The sequence below is a fragment of the Nothobranchius furzeri genome, chromosome 6, assembly GCF_043380555.1.
Source record: "Nothobranchius furzeri strain GRZ-AD chromosome 6, NfurGRZ-RIMD1, whole genome shotgun sequence".
Lineage (NCBI taxonomy): Eukaryota > Metazoa > Chordata > Actinopteri > Cyprinodontiformes > Nothobranchiidae > Nothobranchius > Nothobranchius furzeri.
The window spans coordinates 63,763,916-63,785,442 of record NC_091746.1 but is presented as its reverse complement, the minus strand read 5'-3'; the positions used below and the strand labels follow the sequence as shown (position 1 = coordinate 63,785,442).

General features: G+C 44.6%; 1 protein-coding gene across 1 annotated transcript; it reads left to right on the top strand.

The window, feature by feature from the left end:
* Positions 1 to 1,879: 1,879 nt before the first annotated feature.
* On the top strand, positions 1,880 to 19,857 carry LOC107374830 (proteinase-activated receptor 3). The gene is made up of 2 exons (XM_054744527.2): positions 1,880 to 2,106; positions 14,710 to 19,857. The coding sequence occupies exons 1-2, from the start codon at positions 2,004 to 2,006 to the stop codon at positions 15,783 to 15,785; spliced, it is 1,179 nt and encodes a 392-aa protein (XP_054600502.2). The 5' UTR covers positions 1,880 to 2,003; the 3' UTR covers positions 15,786 to 19,857.
* Positions 19,858 to 21,527: the final 1,670 nt, after the last annotated feature.

Here is a 21,527-nt window from a genome sequence, read left to right as displayed (position 1 = left end):
TCCCTCCCGGTAGGCTGGAGTCCCACCAAAACTGCATTGCTGACCGTGACTGGTAAAAAGACCACAATGACGGGAAAGGGACTGTTATCGGTGGTTGTCGGAACTCATCGAGCTGAGCAGGGGTTCTAGATCGCTGCCATTCGAGATGATTGCATCATCAGGCTGGATTTCTTAAAGCGCTGGGGCACATGTGTTGATGTCTGAGGACCCTCATGAGAAGCGACGAGGAGCCAGAGTCGCCCAGTCGCTCGAAGACGACTGCGAAAGCCTGGAGGTTGGACAGAAGCCGGTTCCTGCTACTGTGGCCCCGTCACCTCAGGCCATGCTTGCTATGGAGGCGTTGGAACAACACAGTGGGGAACACCTCAGCTCGGAGCAACGAGAGCAGTTGGGCCAATTACTGCGAGAGTTTGGAGACATCTTTGCTGCTCGAGAAGAGGATTGCACCCGGACCAGCTTGGTCCAACACTGCATCAACACAGGAGACGCCGCTCCTTTACGGCTCCGCCCTCATCGCCTGCCATTAGCCAAACGCCGAGCAGCAGAAGAATTAATCAGACATGGCAGCTAGCGGGGTCATTGAGCCATCAGAGAGCCCCTGGACTGCGCCCGTTGTCATGGTGAAGAAGAAGGGGGGTGGATGGGGACCCTGTGTGGATTACCGGAGGCTTACTGCTTTGACTCGCAAAGACTCATACCCCCTGCCCTGCATTGACGACGCATTAGATCATGTAGCTGGATCGTGCTGGTTCAGCTCCTTGGATCTACGCAGTGGATATTGGCAGGTGGAGCTGGCACCGGAGGCTAAACCCAAAACGGCGTTCACGATTGGACAGGGACTGTGGCAGTTTTGAGTGATGCCGTTTGGGTTATGCAATGGCCCAGCTACTTTTGAAAGACTGATGGAACAAGTTCTGCAGGAGATTCCTCGCAGCCGCTGTGTGGTTTATCTGGATAATTTGCTCCTGCATGCTAAAGACATTGAGCATGCTGTTCACAACCTGATTGAGGATTTTGTCACCATTCACCAGGCTGGGCTGCGATTAAATCCTGCTAAGTGCACGCTGCTCACTCGCCAGATGCATTTTCTCGGCCATGTCGTCATGGAGTAGAAATAAATAAATAAAATGTAGAGCACAAAAAGTCTCAATGCCCCCCCCCCCCCCTCCCCCCCCCCAATGGTCAGCGAATTGTCCACTCCCAACCCCATGACCCCGTCTCACTCTTTGAAATGTTCAAAAGTTGGCAGCCAGACCTGGCAACCCTTCGGGCTTGCAGATTGTAAACCGTAACTAAGTCCATCTTTAGCTTTTCTGAAGAGAAAATCGGCCCAGCGTAACTTTCCACCCAACATGATTGAGACTTTAGATTGTTTTGTGATTATTTCACTGTAGAACTTGTACATAATGTGCCTTTAAATCCACATGTTTGTTTATTTTCACAACACGTCGTCGTTTCTAACAATGAGTGAAGTTGAAACTAAACATATACGCTTGTGTTGAACCAAGTCTATCGTGTTTAGCTATGAATTTCCTGGCCCCCACAGAGCTTTCTCACTCCATCTCATCAAACCACGACATGTTTCCACAGTGGCATGCTGTTTGTTTCCATTTGCAGATGCTTTAGTGGGTTGAATGATTCAGGCAAGCCAAATACTGCCTCTTCAGTGAATAAAGAAGGTAACTAGAAAATAATAGTTCTTAAAAAAATAACCTAGACTGAATCTCAAAAACAGTCCTATAAACATGAAGATGTGATCGGAATAAAAAAAGAGCAGGATGCAACAGAGTAAGTAATTAGATTATTAATAGAGCAACTCTAACATGTGTATTAAACAGTGTTTACTACAGAAACAACACATTAGTGCTAATCTTCTCACTGATGCAGTGCTTTTTTTCTTTCATTCAGTTACTTCCGGCCACATGTCACGTATGAATCCTCTGACAGCTTTGAACATGAAAAACTCACAGAACTGAAACCAACCGGCTGTGAGCAGTGAGACAATGAACACGGTGCTTTTTAGAGCTATGAGAGAAAACATGAAGAAGATTTTTGTTTTTGTCTTGATTTCTGGACTCTTCATACAAGGGACACTTCAGAAATCAGGTAATGTATGTTTACCACTGTGGCTCTTACTGTTTTTAGTTAATTTTATTTTAATATAAAACTAATAGTATTTTGAGGCATCCTTAGAGGGACAAATTACCTTTACATATGAAGACCTGCATGAAACATGTGTAGAATATGTACGTACCCACAGAGCTGCACCCATGCAAAATAAAATCAGAGCAATATCATGTTATTACTTGATTATTCTATTATTCCAACAATATTTTCAGGTTATTGTAATTGTAAAATAATATTATGTTATACAAATAATATAATATTGTACAAACATGATGTTTGTGTGTGTGTGTGTGTGTGTGTGTGTATATATATATATATATATATATATATATATAATGTGGAGTTATGTAGGCCTACTTAACCAAAAAAGGTAAAATAACTGAAAACATGTTTTATTTACTCTTTTCTTCAAAATACTGATTACTCTTGGCATTCTGTTGATGAGCTTCAAGACGTAGTCACCTGAAATGGTTTTCCGACAGTCTTGAAGGAGTTCCCAGAGGTGTTTAGCACTTGTCGGCCCCTTTGGTCATGGTCATGAAAATAAAGAAAACACATTGAATGAGAATGTGTGTCCAAACTTTTGGCCTGTACTGTAAATAAATATATATTGTAAGAATGTGAAAATTATGTTGTTAGAACAATAAAATTATCACGTTTTAAACAATCTCTGGCAGCCAAAACTCAAGTCAACACAGAAGTGACAAGAATTGAAGTTCCCGCCTCATCCACTAGGGGCTGGCACCAGAAGGAGCAAGTTCGCACTGATACTCATGTTAAAATACTAACTTCACTGCAGAAGTAAACATGTTTACAGCCTTGTTCAAAAACATCTTAGGTTTAAAGTTGCAATGGCAATTCTGCAAAACAAGCTAGTTTTTAAACACAAACACACTCACGGAAATCTCACCCTCACGCCGCTTAATTTTCCCTGGCCACATCCACCAGAGACCAGAACCTGCGTTGCCCCAGTGAATGATGTGATGTGATGTTTATTTGACATGGACACAGTAATTACATTGGACGAACCAGATGCATTGTTTAGTGTGTTAGCACACGTGCTAATTTGCAACACTTGTCCATAGAACCTTTCTAAAAAGTAGAGTACATTTAAATAAAATACAAAGAAATCAACAATAAATCAAACAGAAAACAGATAAAAATTTCAAACAATTTTCAATAAAAAAGAATCAAAAGAATCAAAAAAGGCTATTTGAGCAGCAATGTAAGAGTTTAAAACTATTCATGTAGACATTGTTGTTTAGACTTTAACCATTTTTTGAGTTCTTTGTTAGAAACTTTTCTGTCCGTTTCTAGTTTTAGGTCAGTAGGTAGCAAGGGCGTAGGTACGAGTTTAATATTGGGGGGGACACATTTTGGAAATCTAACAAATCTGTTGTAGGTCAATACATACCGTAGGTCAACTTCACTGAAAAAAATACATTAAATGATTATTTCTGATTCTAACGCGTCACTGAGTGTTTCATGCAGGCTGAACATGAACATAGTCTCCTACAGCTATCTCCTGCATTAGCTTCTGATGGAAAATCTGATAGACGGTGAAACTCTAGGATTAGAAAAGTCTGACAGATGTGACTCAGGGCGTAAGGCAAAGCCCAGAAAGACAAGAAAATAACTTTTATAGCCCAGTTCACTAACATTCTGTTTTTTTTTTTGATCGGGGACCCATGAGCCAGCCAGAAGGGGAGGAGACTTAGGCTCCTTTTGACACTGTAGACCACAACGTTCTACTAAACAGGTTAAAGGTCCTGGCTGGGATTTCAGGTTCTGCTCTCGACTGGCTCTTTTCTTATCTCACCAACAGAACATTCACAGTGAAGACAGAAACCTTCTCTTCAGACACTGCCTCTCTAACATGCAGGGTCCCACAAGGTTCAGTTCTAGGGCCTCTACTATTCGCATTCTATATTCTTCCCCTAGCTGGCATCATTCAGTCTTTCCCAGACATCTCCTACCACATCTACGCTGATGATATTCAGCTCTATATGTCCTTTATGCCACACCAGTTGGACAGGCTGGCCACCCTTGTACTCTGCCTGACCCAGATCAGTAACTGGCTTTCCAGCAACTTTCTTGTCCTCAATGCTAACAAGACAGAGACCCTGATCGCTGCACCCCCGGAACTTCAGCCAAAAATCGAGCAAGAAATTGCCTCTTTTTGCCCATCAGCCAAGGCCAACATTAGAAACCTGGGAGTTATTTTTGATCCGGTTTTAGGTTTAGACTCACACGTCAAAACCATCTCCCGCTCTTGTTTCTTTCAACTGAGAAACATTTCAAAAGTCCGTAAACTGGTTTCTACTGCAGATCTGGAAAAAATCTTCCATGCCTTTGTGTCATCACGCTTAGACTACTGTAACGCTCTTTTTACTGGTCTCAGCAAAACCTCCGTCTCACGCCTTCAAGCCATCCAAAATGCAGCAGCCAGACTCCTAACCAAATCCAGCAGACGAGCTCACACCACTCCAGTTTTACAGTCCCTCCACTGGCTCCCGGTAAAATATAGAATACAGTTTAAAGTTTTAGTCCTGACCTATAGAGCTCTTAACAACCAGGCTCCAAGCTACCTATCTGAGCTTTTATCCCCACACACCACCTCTCGGAACCTTAGATCCTGATCTTTATCATGTTATCATGTTGTACAGCGCTTTGTGATTTATATCTGTGAAAGGCGCTCTATAAATAAACTTTTACTTACTTTACTTACTTACTTACTCCCCATTAGCCGGATCCAGGTGATTACCGGCCAACGTGGACGTTTTAATTATAAAAAAGCTGTTTATGTGTCAGTAGTATTTTATTTTTATTTAATAATAGGAATGTAGGATATATTTTAATAATATGAATGTAGGATATATTATCTTATTCCTATGGGTAGAGATGTGTAAACAGATTTAATACAAGACTAAAGCTGTGAATATTCAGTCTGAATTGATCTGACTCATCAGATATTTTAAACTACATCAGCCAACAATGCTGACCAACAATCAGAAAAATCTGTTTGTTTCTGACAGAATGAAAAAAGAAATAATTCACTCACAACAACAGCTGGAACTACATTAATTTTCAGACGGACAAAAGAATCAAACAGTGGCCAAAATTGCAGTCTAAATGCACCAGAAAGCAGAGTTTAACACTTATTTTTCTAATATTTCTAAGGAAGTGTATACAGAATGTAATTTATTCTTAAACCGTACTGCCCAGCCCTACTTGTAATGGGATTACATATATTTAACTGTGTTCACTTATGATTACATTCAAATCTTCCTCTCATCAGTTACCTAAAACCATCTCATTCTTCACTGTAGCACCTACCTGCACCTCAGCAGGTCTGGTGCTCCCTGTCTCAATCTCAGCAGGTCTGGCGCTCCCTGTCTCACCCTCAGCAGGTCTGGCGCTGCCTGTCTCACTCTCAGCAGGTCTGGCTCTCCCTGTCTCACTCTCAGCAGGTCTGGCTCTCCCTGTCTCGCCCTCAACTGGTTCCTGCTGAACTTCATCTGATCTCTAATATAAAAACAGTGGACATGAATAAGGAGTAAAAATACTGTTGGAGGACTAGTGCAACTGTTAGATTGTTAGTAGGTCGATGGACTGTATCAGGGAGGGAGGTAAAGGGTGTCTTCCTGGGGTGTCGGTAAGAACACAGGTTCAGGCTTTATTTCAACTTGACCTCTTTATTCTCACGTGAAAAGTAGTAGCAACAGCAATGCACAGGGGCACGCAGAACAATGATGCAGGGCTGAGCAATGAGTATTCAACTCATTAACATTAACAGGGATATTGGTAGGTGAGTGTGTGGTCTAAAGGAAAGAATAATACAGGAAGAACAGATTAACATAAAATATATTCTGACCCATTTGTTCAAATACAACAACATAGTAGGAGAAAAACCCTCTAAACAGAAAATAATATCAGCAGGTCCAGATTACCTTGGTCTAACAACCCAGTCTACATGGCCACACAAGCTAAAAACCCCCTGGGTAAACTGCCAGGCAGACATGTTACAAGGAGGACATCTAGTGGCCAGTTGAGGGATTTACCAACACTCAAATATTCTGAGATTCTAAACCAAATTACCCACTTTTACAGCTATAAACCACCTCACATCCAACACTGCAACCTACACACATGCATAAAATAGGCAACAGGGACCTACACTCATACAATAAGGCAGTGCAGATTCATGACAGAACTATCAAGCATAACAATGACATAGGAACATTCCAGAACACCACGAGGTAAACAAACTTATTCCTAACACATTATGTAAGCAGGTCCAGTAAACAAAGGATTACTTACTTAGCAGTCATTCACGCACACAAAACTGACTTAACCTGGGAACTAGCTAAGTAAAACTCTCCTCCACTCTGCTATCTAATGTGCTTCTCCACCTGCTCTGCTCGGTGGTCTCCTCTGTACTGTTGCCAGCTCTGCTCTGAGAGAGTAAGAGCTGAGAGCGCAAGTGTGCCACCTTGTGGCCTTTCCAACACAGCCGCCCCCAAATTTGGGATAAATTTGCTCCCTGGAAAGGCCAACGTACAGCAGTGGGTTAGTCTCTAAGTCAATCTTTAATCCGGAACCTCAGGTAGCACGACTAGGCGGGCGATGGGTCTTGTGTAGGTACGGTCTTGGATCTGCACTTCGGCGCTCCTTACTTTACCGTCGGCACCAGGGAAAACCTTGGACACTTTGCCGATTTGCCAGGCAGATCGGGGAAGCTGGGTGTCGACTATCATGACAACGGTACCTGCTTCGATGTTTGGTGCCGAACCCTGCCACTTCCCTCGGGTCTGATGGCCGAGCAGGCAGTATTTTATAAAGGATGACCAGAATCGCTCAGCCAGTACCTGCACATGTCGCCATCGTCTCTTGCTTAAAAGCTCAGATGCGGGGTAAACAACTTGTGGAAGAGAGGTGTCTGGCCGCCCCATCAAGAAACAATTTGGGGTCACCGGGTCAAGATCTGACAGGTCTGATGAAACGTATCCAAGGGGTTTGGAGTTCAAGATGGCTTCTATTTCGACAAGGACAGTGGTCAGAACTTCTTCCGTAACAGTCTCTGCTCCCAGGGAAGCGCGTAGTGCTACCTTAACGGATCGGATCTCCCTTTCCCAGACTCCTCCGAAATGCGGGGCAGCAGGGGGGTTGTAGTTGAAGTGGATTTGCTTTTTAGCTAAAATGTCTTGCAGCTGTGGGTTAAGCTGGTTAAAGCTGGTCTCCAGTTCCTTCTGTCCCCCATGGAAGTTGGTGCCATGGTCCGAATACAGTTCGAGTGGAGTGCCACGGCGGGCAATAAACCTTCTCAAGGCCATAAGGAATGCATCACTGTCAATGGATGTGAGCACCTCCAAATGAACGGCTCTGGTGGTGAGGCACTTGAATATCAAGCCCCATCGTTTCTCAGTACGACGCCCAATCTTGATGGTGAGGGGGCCAAAGCAGTCCATTCATGTGGAGTGAAACGCCGGTTTAAATAACTGCAGTCGGGCTGGAGGCAGGTCTACCATTTTCTGGCTGGCGGGTTTGGCTTTAAGCTTACAGCATTCTAAGCATTGGCGTTGGTGTTTCTTTATGGCCTCACAGCCTCTGAGGATCCACACCTTCCTACGTAGCTCTGCATAGACTCTTTCAGGCCCAGGATGATGCAGTCTGTCATCATAGTCCTTGATCAATAGCTGGAAACTCTGGTGCTTGGGGTCCAAGACAATGGGGTGCACCACCTCTGGACTGAGAGCTCTGCTACGTCGCAGACAACCTCCTACCCGGATAAGCTGACTGGAATCCTCAAACTCTGGGGACAGGCACAGCAGCCTGCTGTTGCACTGAAGGGATTTACCAGTCTGTAAAAGAAGGTAGTCTTCAGGAAAGCTGTCCATCTGAGCCTGCCTAAAGACTTGACGCTCTGCTTCACGGTAGGTCTCAGCAGGGGGTTGACCCGTCTGGTTGGAGTCTTTGTGAATCTGTTCTGCTGTAGCTTCAACTTGCGCTTTCCAGCTGCGATACTCTTTCCTATCCGCCAATGAAGGGGAGATAGTAAGGCCAAAAAAGGCACTCTTCTTTCGTTCATTGTCATCAGGAGGCACAGGTGCACATGGGTTCAAAGGCCATTCACTGCTGGGCTGCAGCAGGAAAGGAGGTCCCTGGAACCAACGGTTTGGTCCAAATAGGTCCTTCAACTTCTGGCCTCGAGTTAGGTCATCTGCAGGATTCTGTTGGGATCCTACATACCGCCATGCCTCCGCCTTGGTGAGTTCCTGAATCTCGGCCACCCGTGTGCCGACAAACACCTTGAAATGGCAGGACTCAGAACGTAACCAGTGGAGAACTGTAGTAGAGTCTGACCAGCATATCACCTCTTGTATGGACAAGGTGAGCTCGTTGCTTAGTAGCTTTGCCAGTTGTGCTCCGGTAAGAGCAGCACACAGCTCCAGTCTGGGTATGGATTGCTGCCTCCGTGGTGCCACACGGGATCTTGCTAGTAAGAATGAAATGTTAACATGTCCATCGGGTCCCACAGAGCAGAGGTAGGCTACAGACCCATATGCTCTCTCTGAGGCATCCGAGAATATGTGTACCTCATGGGTCACTTGGGGGTCATCCATGAATGCAGGGGTGTAGCACCTTGGGATGGTTATTTGTGGCAGGTGTTGAAGGTCTGCTTCCCACTCTTTCCATGCCTGCAGTAGATGATCCGGCAAGGCAGGGTCATCCCAACCCCTGGTCTTGTCCCACAACTGCTGTACTATTACCTTCGCTCAGGTGGTAAAGGGTAGGAGGGCACCTAGCGGGTCGTATTGCGTCGCCAATACGCGATAGATGGTCCTCATGGTAAGGACGCTGTAGGAGACGGGTCTGTGCTTGAAGCCAAGGTGATCAGTGCTGCAGTTCCAACTTAATCCTAGAGTAGACTCCTGCGCTTCTGCTTTGTCCTGTGAAAGCCATAGCTCAAGGTTAGGGGATCTGGCTTCAGGTGGTAGGTAACAGCTTTCCCTACTGGGGGTCACCTCTGCAGGGAGTTTTGCTACAATCCCGCTTTCCAGGAGTTTATGGACTTCGGCCGTGTATGCCATTGCTTTAACAGGGTCTTTGGCCAGGCGTCTTTCGGTACCTCTGAGGAGTGGCATCACTGCTTCTTTGGGAGCTTGGAACTGGGGGAAGCCCTTTCTCCTAAGCAGTGGAGTGGCATAGCGGAGCACCCCACTCACCTCCTGCCTGATGGTCTTTGCCTCTAGGAGGGCAATGGCTTCCTGATCCTCCCTTGACTTGGTCGCCTGCTTCTCGCAACGGTAAGGTAGTTGGTCGAGTTGCCACAGCCTCTCAACGTTCCTCTTCAGCTCCACCTCGGCAGGACTGAGAGAGATGTGGAGACATTGTGGTGATTGCATCTGGGTCTGGAGGTGGCGGGCAGGACCCTGGAGCACCCATCCTAGGCGGGTCTTGATGGCAGCTGGGCCATCTGGTGCTGCCAGCCGGACCGGAGCGGTGGGAGTGATCAGATGGGTATGATCAGCACCAATCAGGAGAAGAGGACGGACATGTTTGAAAGGCTGAATAGGGATATCTCTCAGGTGCTTGATTCTCTGAATGACGGAGGCAGGGTAGGAATGCTCAGCAAGCCCCAGGCTCTGAGCAGTGAAGGCTGAGGTAATCCGGAACCTCTTCTGTGGCTGCTTGGCAGGGGATATCTGAAATGAAACTGAGGAGCCATTAATGGTATTTACATCCTGGTGGATGGTCCTTAAGGCTAGACTTTCTCTAGAGCCTTGGATTCCGAGCTCAGCTGCGGCTGGTGAGAGCAGTATAGTGCGCTCAGACCCGTCATCGAGGATGGCATAAGTGCTGAGGCTTTTACCTTGGTGGTGGATTACTACACCAACAACCTTGAGAAGCACCCTTCCGTCATCTGTGGGTTTGTCCAGGTACAGGGTCTTCGTAATGGAACTCAACAGACAGGAATCCTGGTTTGCAGGTTTAGCAGTGACTTCATGAAGGACCTGCAGATGCTTGCCTTTGCAGAGGTTGCATGCTTTCTTAAGGGTACACTGCGCGGCCTGGTGTGAACGTGCGCAGCGCCAGCAGCAATGGTTAGTACGAATCCAGTCCACCATCTGGTCTTTGTTAAAGGCCTTGAATATAGTACACTGGCTCAGGTAATGTTCATCATTGTTGCAATACGGACAGAAAACCTTAGAGGTCGCTTTCAGCTTTGATGACTGGGGTGTCCTAGATGGTAACGGCTCATGAGATTGTACCTCTGAGGTGTTGTTAGCTCCATGCAACACTGTGGCAGGACGGGTTGCTGATGACTTATTCTCTCGCCATTGGTTTGGATTAGGTATGTGTCGTGTACTTTTGATGCTGGACTGAGGATCTGAGCTTTGGCACCACGCCTCATACTGGAGCCAATCTGCCAGTTCTTGCAGGGTATAAACTGTACCAGCCCGACGTCCTAGCTGCCGGCGAAATGCTGCTCTCATTTCTGCAGGCAGCTTACCCAACAGCCGTTCGACATGTGACCCACACCTTAGCTCGGTCTGACCCTCTCTACCCAAGGTCCGTAGCATTCCCACAAGAGACTGAATCTGGAGAGTGAACCGCTTGAATGCTTCGGCATCACCTCTTCTGATGTCTGGTGAATCCATCACTTTGGCTATTCTTTGGAGGGCTAGGCGATGAGGCTGTCCATACCTCTCATTCAAAGCAGCCATTGTGTCACTGTAGGGGTAGGGTGAGTGGAGGAAAGAATCAGCTACAAGATGAGCCTCTTCTAGCTTTAAATGGTCGACTAGGACCTGATATCTGAATAGCTCGGTAGCATCAGGGGGTAGGAGGTTTTCCAAAGCTATTCGCATGCGGGTGAACTCACTTGGATCTTTACTGCGAAAGTCCGGGATTGTCGGTTGCGGGCCTCCGTAGGTCTTTTCCTGGGCCAATGGAGTAGCTAGCGGGTGTGAGGACTGTGGGTTTTGCCAGGACAGGTGAGGCTGGGAGTAGACAGGTGTAGGTTGTTCATACCAAGACCATTGTGACCAATGTTGAGTAGGCCTACCTGAATGTAGGCTCGGTGGATACAGTGTATTTGTGTAGGGGCTGCTCATCTGATCCCTTGGGCCAGCACTATTGCATGATTGCTGGCCAGCATTGGATGCCTTTGATCTACTGGGTGAGATGGCGGCGACCTGGTCCTTCACTACCTGCAACTCGTGGAGCATCTTGCTAAGCATGTTATAGACCAGATCCTGGATTGGCTGGTCTGATTGTCTGAATGGGTCCCCAGCTTGTATCGGAGTACCTGTCAATCGGCTGTGGGATGGGAGCCTAGGAGCTGGACCGGAAGGTCTGAAAGGTGACCCCGGTGCCATTACTTCTTCCTTCCTCAGAGGCTGAGGCTGCCCCCGCTCTTGACTGAAATCGACTTGTGGTCTTGGCACGTTATCCTCCCATGGTCGGCAGTAGGGTAAAGTGAGCGGGGGTTGACTAGTATGCGGGATATGATCCGTTAAGGCAGCTCCTAACTGAGAGCCTTGTCTGACGGGACCCTGAGGTCGATGAGTGTTGTCGGGATATGAAGGGAATTCATCTAGAACTTCCCACTGGATGCCTGGACTGGAGCATCTCGAGAGGGATGGTCTGGACATCCCCTCTTCCACTTGCTGCTGTTGAACCTCTTCAGTGCCCCATGCATGCTGTGCTGGTTGACTAGGATGCTGAACACCGCCTGAAAGGTCATAGTCTTGGAGGTAGGCGGGTAGCTGGGACTGACGTCGAGGCCTGACAGTCTGAGTCGTAGCTGAGGTTGGCTGCATACTACTGACTTGTCTCCAGGAAATGCACAGGATCCGGCTCGAAGGACCAGTGTTAGATTGTTAGTAGGTAGATGGACTGTATCAGGGAGGGAGGTAAAGGGTGTCTTCCTGGGGTGTCGGTAAGAACACAGGTTCAGGCTTTATTTCAACTTGACCTCTTTATTCTCACGTGAAAAGTAGTAGCAACAGCAATGCACAGGGGCACGCAGAACAATAATGCAGGGCTGAGCAATGAGTATTCAACTCATTAACATTAACAGGGATATTGGTAGGTGAGTGTGTGGTCTAAAGGAAAGAATAATACAGGAAGAACAGATTAACATAAAATATATTCTGCCCCATTTGTTCAAATACAACAACATAGTAGGAGAAAAACCCTCTAAACAGAAAATAATATCAGCAGGTCCAGATTACCTTGGTCTAACAATCCAGTCTACATGGCCACACAAGCTAAAAAAAAAAACCCCTGGGTAAACTGCCAGGCAGACATGTTACAAGGAGGACATCTAGTGGCCAGTTGAGGGATTTACCAACACTCAAATATTCTGAGATTCTAAACCAAATTACCCACTTTTACAGCTATAAACCACCTCACATCCAACACTGCAACCTACACACATGCATAAAATAGGCAACAGGGACCTACACTCATACAATAAGGCAGTGCAGATTCATGACAGAACTATCAAGCATAACAATGACATAGGAACATTCCAGAACACCACGAGGTAAACAAACTTATTCCTAACACATTATGTAAGCAGGTACAGTAAACAAAGGATTACTTACTTAGCAGTCATTCACACACACAAAACTGACTTAACCTGGGAACTAGCTAAGTAAAACTCTCCTCCACTCTTCTGTCTCATGTGCTTCTCCACCTGCTCTGCTCGGTTGTCTCCTCTGTACTGTTGCCAGCTCTGCTCTGAGAGAGTAAGAGCTGAGTGCGCAAGTGTGCCACCTGGTGGCCTTTCCAACAGCAACATTAAAATCATGGTGGTTATAGTATTATTTAGTCGTGCTCACTTGTTATCATGCTCGAATCTTCCTCTCATCATCAACCATCTAAAATCTCACTCTTCATTGTAGCACCTGCACCTCAGCAGGTCTGGTGCTCCCTGTCTCACCCTCAGCAGGTCTGGCGCTGCCTGTCTCACCTTCTTCATCATTTCCTGCTGAGCTTCCTCTGGTCTCTTATATGAAAAAAGTGACATGAATAAGGTTTAAAAATGAAATGTGATGAGAATGTCACAAACAAGAAACAATCACACTTACAAACTCCATTTCTATGTGGAGATTCTACTTTATTTATTTCGTGTCAAATGGTTTTTGTCTGTTACTGTAAAATTCGCCATTTTTTGTTGACTAGTAGTGTTGTTTAATGTTTAATGCTAACTAGCAAGATGTTTACGCTAGTCAGTCATTTTAGCGTTTGACCAGAAATACAATTATACTCTTGGACTAAATTATTATCAACTCACAATTCCTTTCTTTCTTTTTTTGCCCATGAGAGGAACTCGCTGAGCTGCTGCCGTCTGTCTCTAACACCTGTGTCTGCCCCGGCTCTGACTCCTGCTTTACTCAGCCAGCCTGTCTACTCCCTGAGGGGAGGGGTTGTGTCGGAGAGAAGTCCGCGGTGTCTTTCAAAATAAAAGCTCGCGAGTCAAATATTTCAAAATCAATCTTTTTCTTCTCCATGTTATTGGGGGGGGAAAATGCGCGTTTGTCAAATATTGGAGGGGACACGTCCCACCCGTCCCCCCCGGTTCCTACGCCCTTGGTAGGTAGAGAGTTCCAAAGTTTGGCCCCCTTTACAGAAAGAGCAGACTGACCAAAATAATTCTTGAGAGCACTAAAGAGCACACCAGTGACCATTTTCCAGGTCCAAATGCCTTTTGTTGTCTGTGACTTCCAGTGGTGTTTTTCTTTTTGGGACTTTGGTAGTTTGTCCTAAAGTCAAAGTAGCAGCCGGCTGTCTCTCCTTCTCTTATATTACTGAGCGGCGAACCTCTCACGCCAGAGGTGTTCAGTTAAAAATTCACAAGTGCATTATGAGTGGAGGACCTCCGTTGTCCCAAATGGCAACTCTGTTAGGGGTTTATTTATTTTTTGGAAACTCATCTATTTAGAGTTAATTGAAGTTTTAAATTGTGAATAATTAGGGGAGTGTCCTTTTGATTGACATGAGTCTGACGAGCCTTCAGCACTAGAGCTAGCAGCTGGCTCCAGAGAAGGTCTCAGCCTCAGGGTAAAAGTGTTTTGGTCCTACAGTGTGATGTGTGTGGCCTCAGCAAAAAACTACACACTTCACACAAAAACATTTCCCAGTCAGACGGAAAATCGCAAAAACCTTTTGGGATCAAACGGGATTTCAGAGAAAATAAACGGGAAAGATAACCCAACAAGATTAATGTCCATGATTTATGCTCAGTCCCTCTGTCCTTCGAAACAAACCAGAGTGCTCTTAACACGCCACACACATATCGGGAATATCTGATTAAAATCATTGTTTTCAGCCATTTTGGTATTCAGGCACATCCTTAACATGGTTAGAATGGGAGAATCTGGTCAGGAATTGTCTTTCTGTGTAAATCCGACCTTAGTTGCAGCCTAACAATCAGAGGAAAATTCTGTTCCTTCGGTAATTTCATTAGATTAAATGCAATACCGAAAGACTGAGAACCAAAGGTATTTTAATATAAGTGCATTGAATGTTTGATTACAAACTGAATTTCATCTTCTTGTTTTATTGCAGAGAAAACAGAAGGTATACCCAGATCTTTCATATTACAATTACGTGAAAGGAAAACAGATGACCAAAACCTCATCCAAACTCCAGACTCTACTTCCCCTCCAGATGGGTATTCACTAAACAACATCTCCACAGCATATCTCAATGGACCCTTGAGCATGCGGGTCATCCCCATCACTTATCTAATTGTGGTTACTGTTGGGATTCCAGCCAACATCACCGTCCTCTGCTTGCTCATAACTAAAGTCCGAAAAGTTTCCTCTGCCCTTCTCTACAGCAGCCTGGCTGTCACCGACCTTCTCCTTCTCCTCACCCTCCTCTTCAAGGCTTCCTATCATCTCCACGGAAACAACTGGGTACTCGGAGAGGCTGCCTGCCGAGTGGTCACGGCTTGTTTCTATGGTAACCTCTACTGCTCGGCCCTGACTCTGACCTGCATCACTCTGAAGCGCCACCTGGCTGTGGTGCACCCATTTCAGTACATAACTTTCCCAAAGATAACGGGCACCGCGTGGGCTGCCTCCGCTGTGTGGGGTGTATTTGGAGTCGCCATCCTCCCTGAGTTGCTGGTTCAACAAAGCTACTGGCTTCATCGCCTGAACCGCACCAGCTGCCACGATGTGTTGCCTCTTAAGGACAAGTCCCACAACTTCCTGCTTTACTACCATCTGGTTCTTACAGTCCTCTGTATTCTAGTTCCACTGGTGGTCACGGCTGTGTGCTTCATCCGAATCATTAAAGAACTCACCCGGTCAGACTATGACTGGGCGATGTACATCAAGGCCAATTCCCTTGTGTTTGGCATTTTCCTGGTGTGCTTCCTCCCCGCTGGCGTGCTCCACTTCCTGCACCATGTGCAGCTGTCTTTGAATGGAACAGACAGTCTGTACGTGTACTTTAATGTGGCTGTGTGCTTATGTTGTCTCCATGCCTGTCTGGACCCCTTCCTCTTCTTCTTAATGTCTCAGTCTACTGGTACCAAACTTTACTCTGAGTTCCAAAGGAAACACCTTGAGTGCATCAACCTGATGACTCGAACTTTCACTGTGGTTCATATTCAACGAGAAAGAAACCACTGAATTCATTTTAAAGCAGCAGTGGACTTGACCCTTGCTAGGTACGTACTGTGTTAATATAAGCTCCTGCATGGAACGTTTATGGTGGCCTGACCAAAATCAACAAAATCACAAACAAAACACAAAACAGAAATATGATTTTCATGATGAATTTTGACTTCCCAATTAGATTTTTCTAAACTGTAAATTGAGATGTGTGGAATTTATGTTTCCCGTTTATTTTTAGGACAACTCAAATGGAAAATGTTTGTTGTTTTTCAGTTTTTGTTTTCCTAATTTCAGCTGGTACCCTGGGAAAGACCTGTTTTCTGATTTTTGTTTTAGTTCCAACCAAAAATCTGTTAGCTGGACAGTACAGAGTGTGTGAATGTGCCACGCAGAGGAGCGAAACTGCGTTAGAAGTAAAAATGCAGGTGGGTTTCTTGTGATGCAAACAAAGACCACAATCTTGCTGTGGAGGATGTTTGCATGCATGAAAACCACTCTGGAGCTTCATCTCAAAATAAGGATCTGAATTGATGCGCATTACAACTTTCAAAGAGTTTGTCTGATTTTTGAGGTTTTTATCAAGCGCTAAAAGAGCTATTTATTAATCCGTTTTGACTTACGCCCGGGATCGCTCGTATGTTCTACTGCAATTGAAATGAAAGGTAATGATGGGTGTTTCGACCACGCCAGTCACGCACTTTGAGATGTATTAGCTTGTAAAAGTTCGTAATTAGCGTGATGACAAATCAGACGTCAGCAAGCCACACTATCTCCTCTCCCCTAGTGTAGCTGCTACTTACCACATGGCCAGATTTATGGGTTTTTTCCTCCTGAAGGAAGGATTTGAAGTTTGCTGAACTTTCAGCCCTTTTTCCTCAGTTTTCTCCGTGTCTGGTTCAATAACGTAACTTTCGTGAAGCACATTTGTAGTCTTGGACTTATTTTCACACAAAACCTAAAATAACGTTTCCTCCTGTTCAAAAATAAGCGCGTTCTTGGTATCAAAATGGGTCTTTAAAATTCACGGACATCATACATCCATGGCACAAAACAAGCGGAATTAGAAAATAGCGTTTTAGCCCCATTGACTTGCATTAATTTTGTCGTTCTTCCGGGGACCCTTGGTCCAGAGGTAGATGGGTGGGACTAAGGCTCCCTATATTGAAATCCCTCCACTGGTTGCCATGACCTGCTGGCTCCACTTGATATCATTGATCTCTTTGACCCTTACTCCTTCTTTCCACCAGACGCGAAGTGGCGTGTATCATAATAGCGGCATTTTACATGTGAGTTCATTCCCAACCAGGAGTAATTCTGACGCAAAGTGGGAGCCAAAGTGTTACACACAGCTGATCTTGTGAGGTCACAAATCACAGGAGAATTGCAACACCACACGTGGTTTCAGCAGTCCACACACAATAAAAAGCAAGGAGAAAGACAGCTGCATGCACCCAAAAAGATCTGTGGTTTATTTTCTGTTCTGTTAACATCTGCTACGGGGTTTCAACAGGAAACAAGATACATTAACCTGCATGTGACTTTTATTTTGAAGGTCTTTGGATGTTTTAAAATGCTTTTGTGTTTGACTTCCTGTACAGAATGATCTAAAATGCGCTGTTTGACGTGTTTTGGAAGCGTGGCACGTAAAAATTGTCTTGAAATGTAAAGATTGCATTCTGTCGCTTCTGGGCCAAAACGTTACACTTTGCTGCCGGTGGAAAGGAACTTGTGACTGTAACGGTGGCTAATTGTCGTGTAGTACATTTCGCGGCCATTTCGCAATGCTTTCACATCCGGTGGAAAGAAGGGGTTACTTTCCCTCTGAGGCATTGCATTCACAGAGTGCTGATCTTCTATGTATCACCGAAGTTCAACGGAAGAACTTTGGGTGGATGGGCATGCTTTTGTGCTTGGTCTTGCTTTTAACGAGAACTTTTCTGGATTAAACCATTAATAATTGCTAGTTATAATTTTTTTGGCACTTTGTTTTTAAGATCTTAACTTATTGTTGTATATTTTCTGCTGTTTCTCATTTTTATACCTTGTCTCCTGCTGATGTTGTCAGTTCAACATTTTGTTTAAATGAGCTACATAAATAAAGTTATTATTTTTCTTATTAGTATTATTACAAATGTGCTGTATTGTCATCTTGTTAACAGTTTGTCAACGTTTTGTAACATGTGATAAATTCGTATCCATGTTATCGGCCGCCACTCCCTGATGTGTGCAATCTAAATACTGATCACTCATAATAATAATCTTATCTACACATAAGACAAGAAATAAAAGACATTTCAAACCAACTAAAGGGACTTGTTTAAATTCCAGTTAATGTAGCTCACAGGCTCAGAACATCATCATCACACACTGTGCACGCAGTGCCCCACCAATGTTTGTACTGTTTAAGATTACCGTTGTTGTAGGAACATAACCAACTTTATCGATAACTGCAGCACATAAATATCTGTGTGATTTCCTCTTTGGTGATCTCCTAGAACACATGTGTCAGACACAAGACCCGCGAGAGATTCAAGTGTCTTAAAATAAGTCTATGCTTCAAAGCGCACATGGGCTATAAACTACATTTCCCGTAATGCATGGAGATTGTGTTCCCAGTGCAGTGACTCGCCACTAGGTCGCAGTGTGTCCACTTCCGTGTTTAATTAACCCTCCCACTGTCCTAATGGGTGCGACCCCGCGAGGAAAGTTGACCATAGAGCTCAAGTGACTCTCAGAGAGTAGACGCCATGTTGGCAGGCAACAAAGGTAAACAGAATGAACGGGATCGGCTTGGATTTTACTCCGTCAGAGTTCACTTCACACTTTAAAACCGAAGAAATCGTTTTATATAGTCACAAATTGAATAGACTAAATATCTCCGACCCTTACCGTGCCCCTGGGATACTTTTTAAAACGCCAGAAGCTGTCGGAGCGGACCTGGCCAGGGAACGCCTTGGGATTCCCCTGGAGGAGTTGGCCCAAGTGGCTCGGGAGAGGGAAGTCTGGGCCTCTCGGCTTAGGCTACTGACCCCGCGACCCGACTCCGGACAAGCGGATGAAAATGGATGGATGGACAAATAACACAGATTTACATGTAAGTAGTTTAAATAGAGTGCTGTGCTGTTTGAATGTATAAACTGAACGCCAAGAGAAATCATTAGTCTGATTTTTTTCCGTGAATAAAATAAATATGCCAGGCAGGAGCGTCTCAGGATCTGTCTGAGATGTGTCTCGGTGAGACAGATAATAGCAATCCAAAGTGCTTTTTATGTGTGATCTGACAATTGATCAACCATTACTTACAAATTAAATACAGCTTAGCCGGTTAATTGCTGTGATCATAAAACACGTAAACGGCAGCACGCAGAAATCACGAGGCAACGTTTTATGTGATGTTTACTTGTTGCTATGAGTAATAAGACAGAAAAAGCCACACCAAAATAAGTTTATGTTTATTATGTTTATTTATTTGGCAGACGCTTTTATCCAAAGCGACTTACAATTTATAACCTATAGGGCATGTTGTGTTTTAGATTGCTCGTTACTGAAAAGATTATTTTTTATAGTAACGCGGTTATTTTAAACAGTGTTATTCCCATCACTGCTCTGTTGGGTCTACAGCATGCAGCGACTGAGACAGTGAGAACACTGAGGGTCTCCGCCCACCTGGCCAATCATCATCGTGTTTGTAAGTGCGTTATCGACATCTCTCTCTCCCTGCTGCAGCTGAAGTGTGGCGGTCAGAAAGCCTCACACTGTTGCTCAACGTTCGACAAGCACATAGTAGCGCACAACCTTCCGTCCCCAGTAACGGTAACGGCGTTGCAACAGTGGGAAAAGTAATTAATTAGATTATTCCGTTACCTAAAAAAGAACGCTGTTAGTAATGCCGTTATACTTAAACTTATACTTAAACTCCATTTTAGCGACACACTCAAGTCTCTATGACTCTGTGGCTGCTGCAGCTTTTATCCCCCTCCCCGACACAACTGCATGGTCCAGATGCTCTCCATGTCCAGCAGCACAAACCTGTGTGAGCACCTGTTTCTCACTGATGAACTCCTTCCTCAGCTCAGAGCCCAACCCCACAGATGCAGGTCCAGCTGGAACAGGTGAGCGTCACAGGAAATCAGAGTGGAGAAAACTGGGATTGAATTGTTTTGGTTTTATTAACCTTTTCTGCTCCAAAGCATGAAAGTTAATAGGTGAGATATTGCATTTTCATTTAAGAGAATTACTATTTTTATTTATGTTGTTGGCCTGTGAAAATAAATTAAACCTACATTAAAACAGGAAAGATTACAGATAGAAGAATAGAAATAGAAATAAAATAGAAAATCCCTTTTTTGTCCCTCAGTGGGGAAAGCTTGGTGTCACAGGAGCAATAACGTTCATTACATGAGCAACAAAGGAGAGTAAAAAATAAACCAGAAACATAAAATAGAAACACTTAAAAGATTCAAAAGTTAAAAAATAAGAAGAAATGCTGAATATATGCAGATTTTAAGGAATAAAATATTTTTTTTTAATTTGAGATATAAGTATCGAATACCACTGGTGTGTGCTTTATTTAAAATCGACTTGCTCGCGTGTCATTTGGTTATTCCACATTCAGTGTTACTGCAAAAATAAGTTTGTTTCCAAATGAAAAGGTTCAACTGTTCATATCTGCAGATAAAGGAAAATGTGCACATTTGCCGTCACTTTTAAAAAAATATTGAGTTTGGCCTGCGTCCCAGTTTTTCATTTTGGCCCAGTGTGAGTGTGTGTCTGACACCCCTGACACTAGGTGGTTTAGTTCTCCAGAAAACACAGCATTTTCATGAGCCCTAATCTCTATACTTCTGTCTGAGTAAATAATGTTAATACTTTTAACTCTCCTGATTTTAAAGCATCGTCAACACTGCTTATTTCATTTTCCTTCCAGGTCACTTCACCAACAACTTACAATTTTACAAATGCTGGTTGTCTGGCAACTTTCTGTGTGGCACCAGTGTCAAAGACCTCATATCTGAATGATCTCAGCAGCTACAGGCTGGTAGCACTGACCTTACATCTGACATAGACCAGGCTGGTTCTAAACCATCCTCACCCCCTGGAGAAGATTTCATTGGATCCGCAGCAGATCACTCTCCACCCTGGCGATGGTGTGGATGGTGTTATCATTTACATACACTGAACTCTAACCCATGAGGAGATTACTTGAAAGCTCTGTGAGCAATGTTTTTGTATTTCTCCAGTGATTTTAACAACATCCAACTAGGGACAATCTGAAGGTGTCTGCAAAAGACTACCATACAGTGGAATCTAGAATACCTCACAAAACACAGGGTTGTCTCTCTGATAAGCTGATCTGCAGGATGGGGGCTGCAGACTCTTCCATCAAGTCCTTGGGCTGGAACTTACAAAATTTCTGATGACTCTGCCCATAATCTGCCCTTTTTCTGGTGTCAGCAGAACCTTCTCAGTGCAGGAGAAACAAAGGAAGTGCTGAACTAACTGGAATGCAGCCGCAAATCTGGTGCTTTTTTTATAGGAAGGACCAGTAGCAGATCCTACCTGCTGAGGAGACTGAGATCCTTTGGGGGAGAGCTGTTGATTTCTACCTCAGTGTTGCTCTCTCGGTCAGCCACCTCCTTTAGGTGCATTTTTCAAATAGGAAATGTAGGTGGGGTTATACTGTGGTAGCAGGGTGGGAATCTAAGGTGCAATTTTCAATTTTGTTCTTATAGTTCTCTCTTATTTTCTCGAACTTAA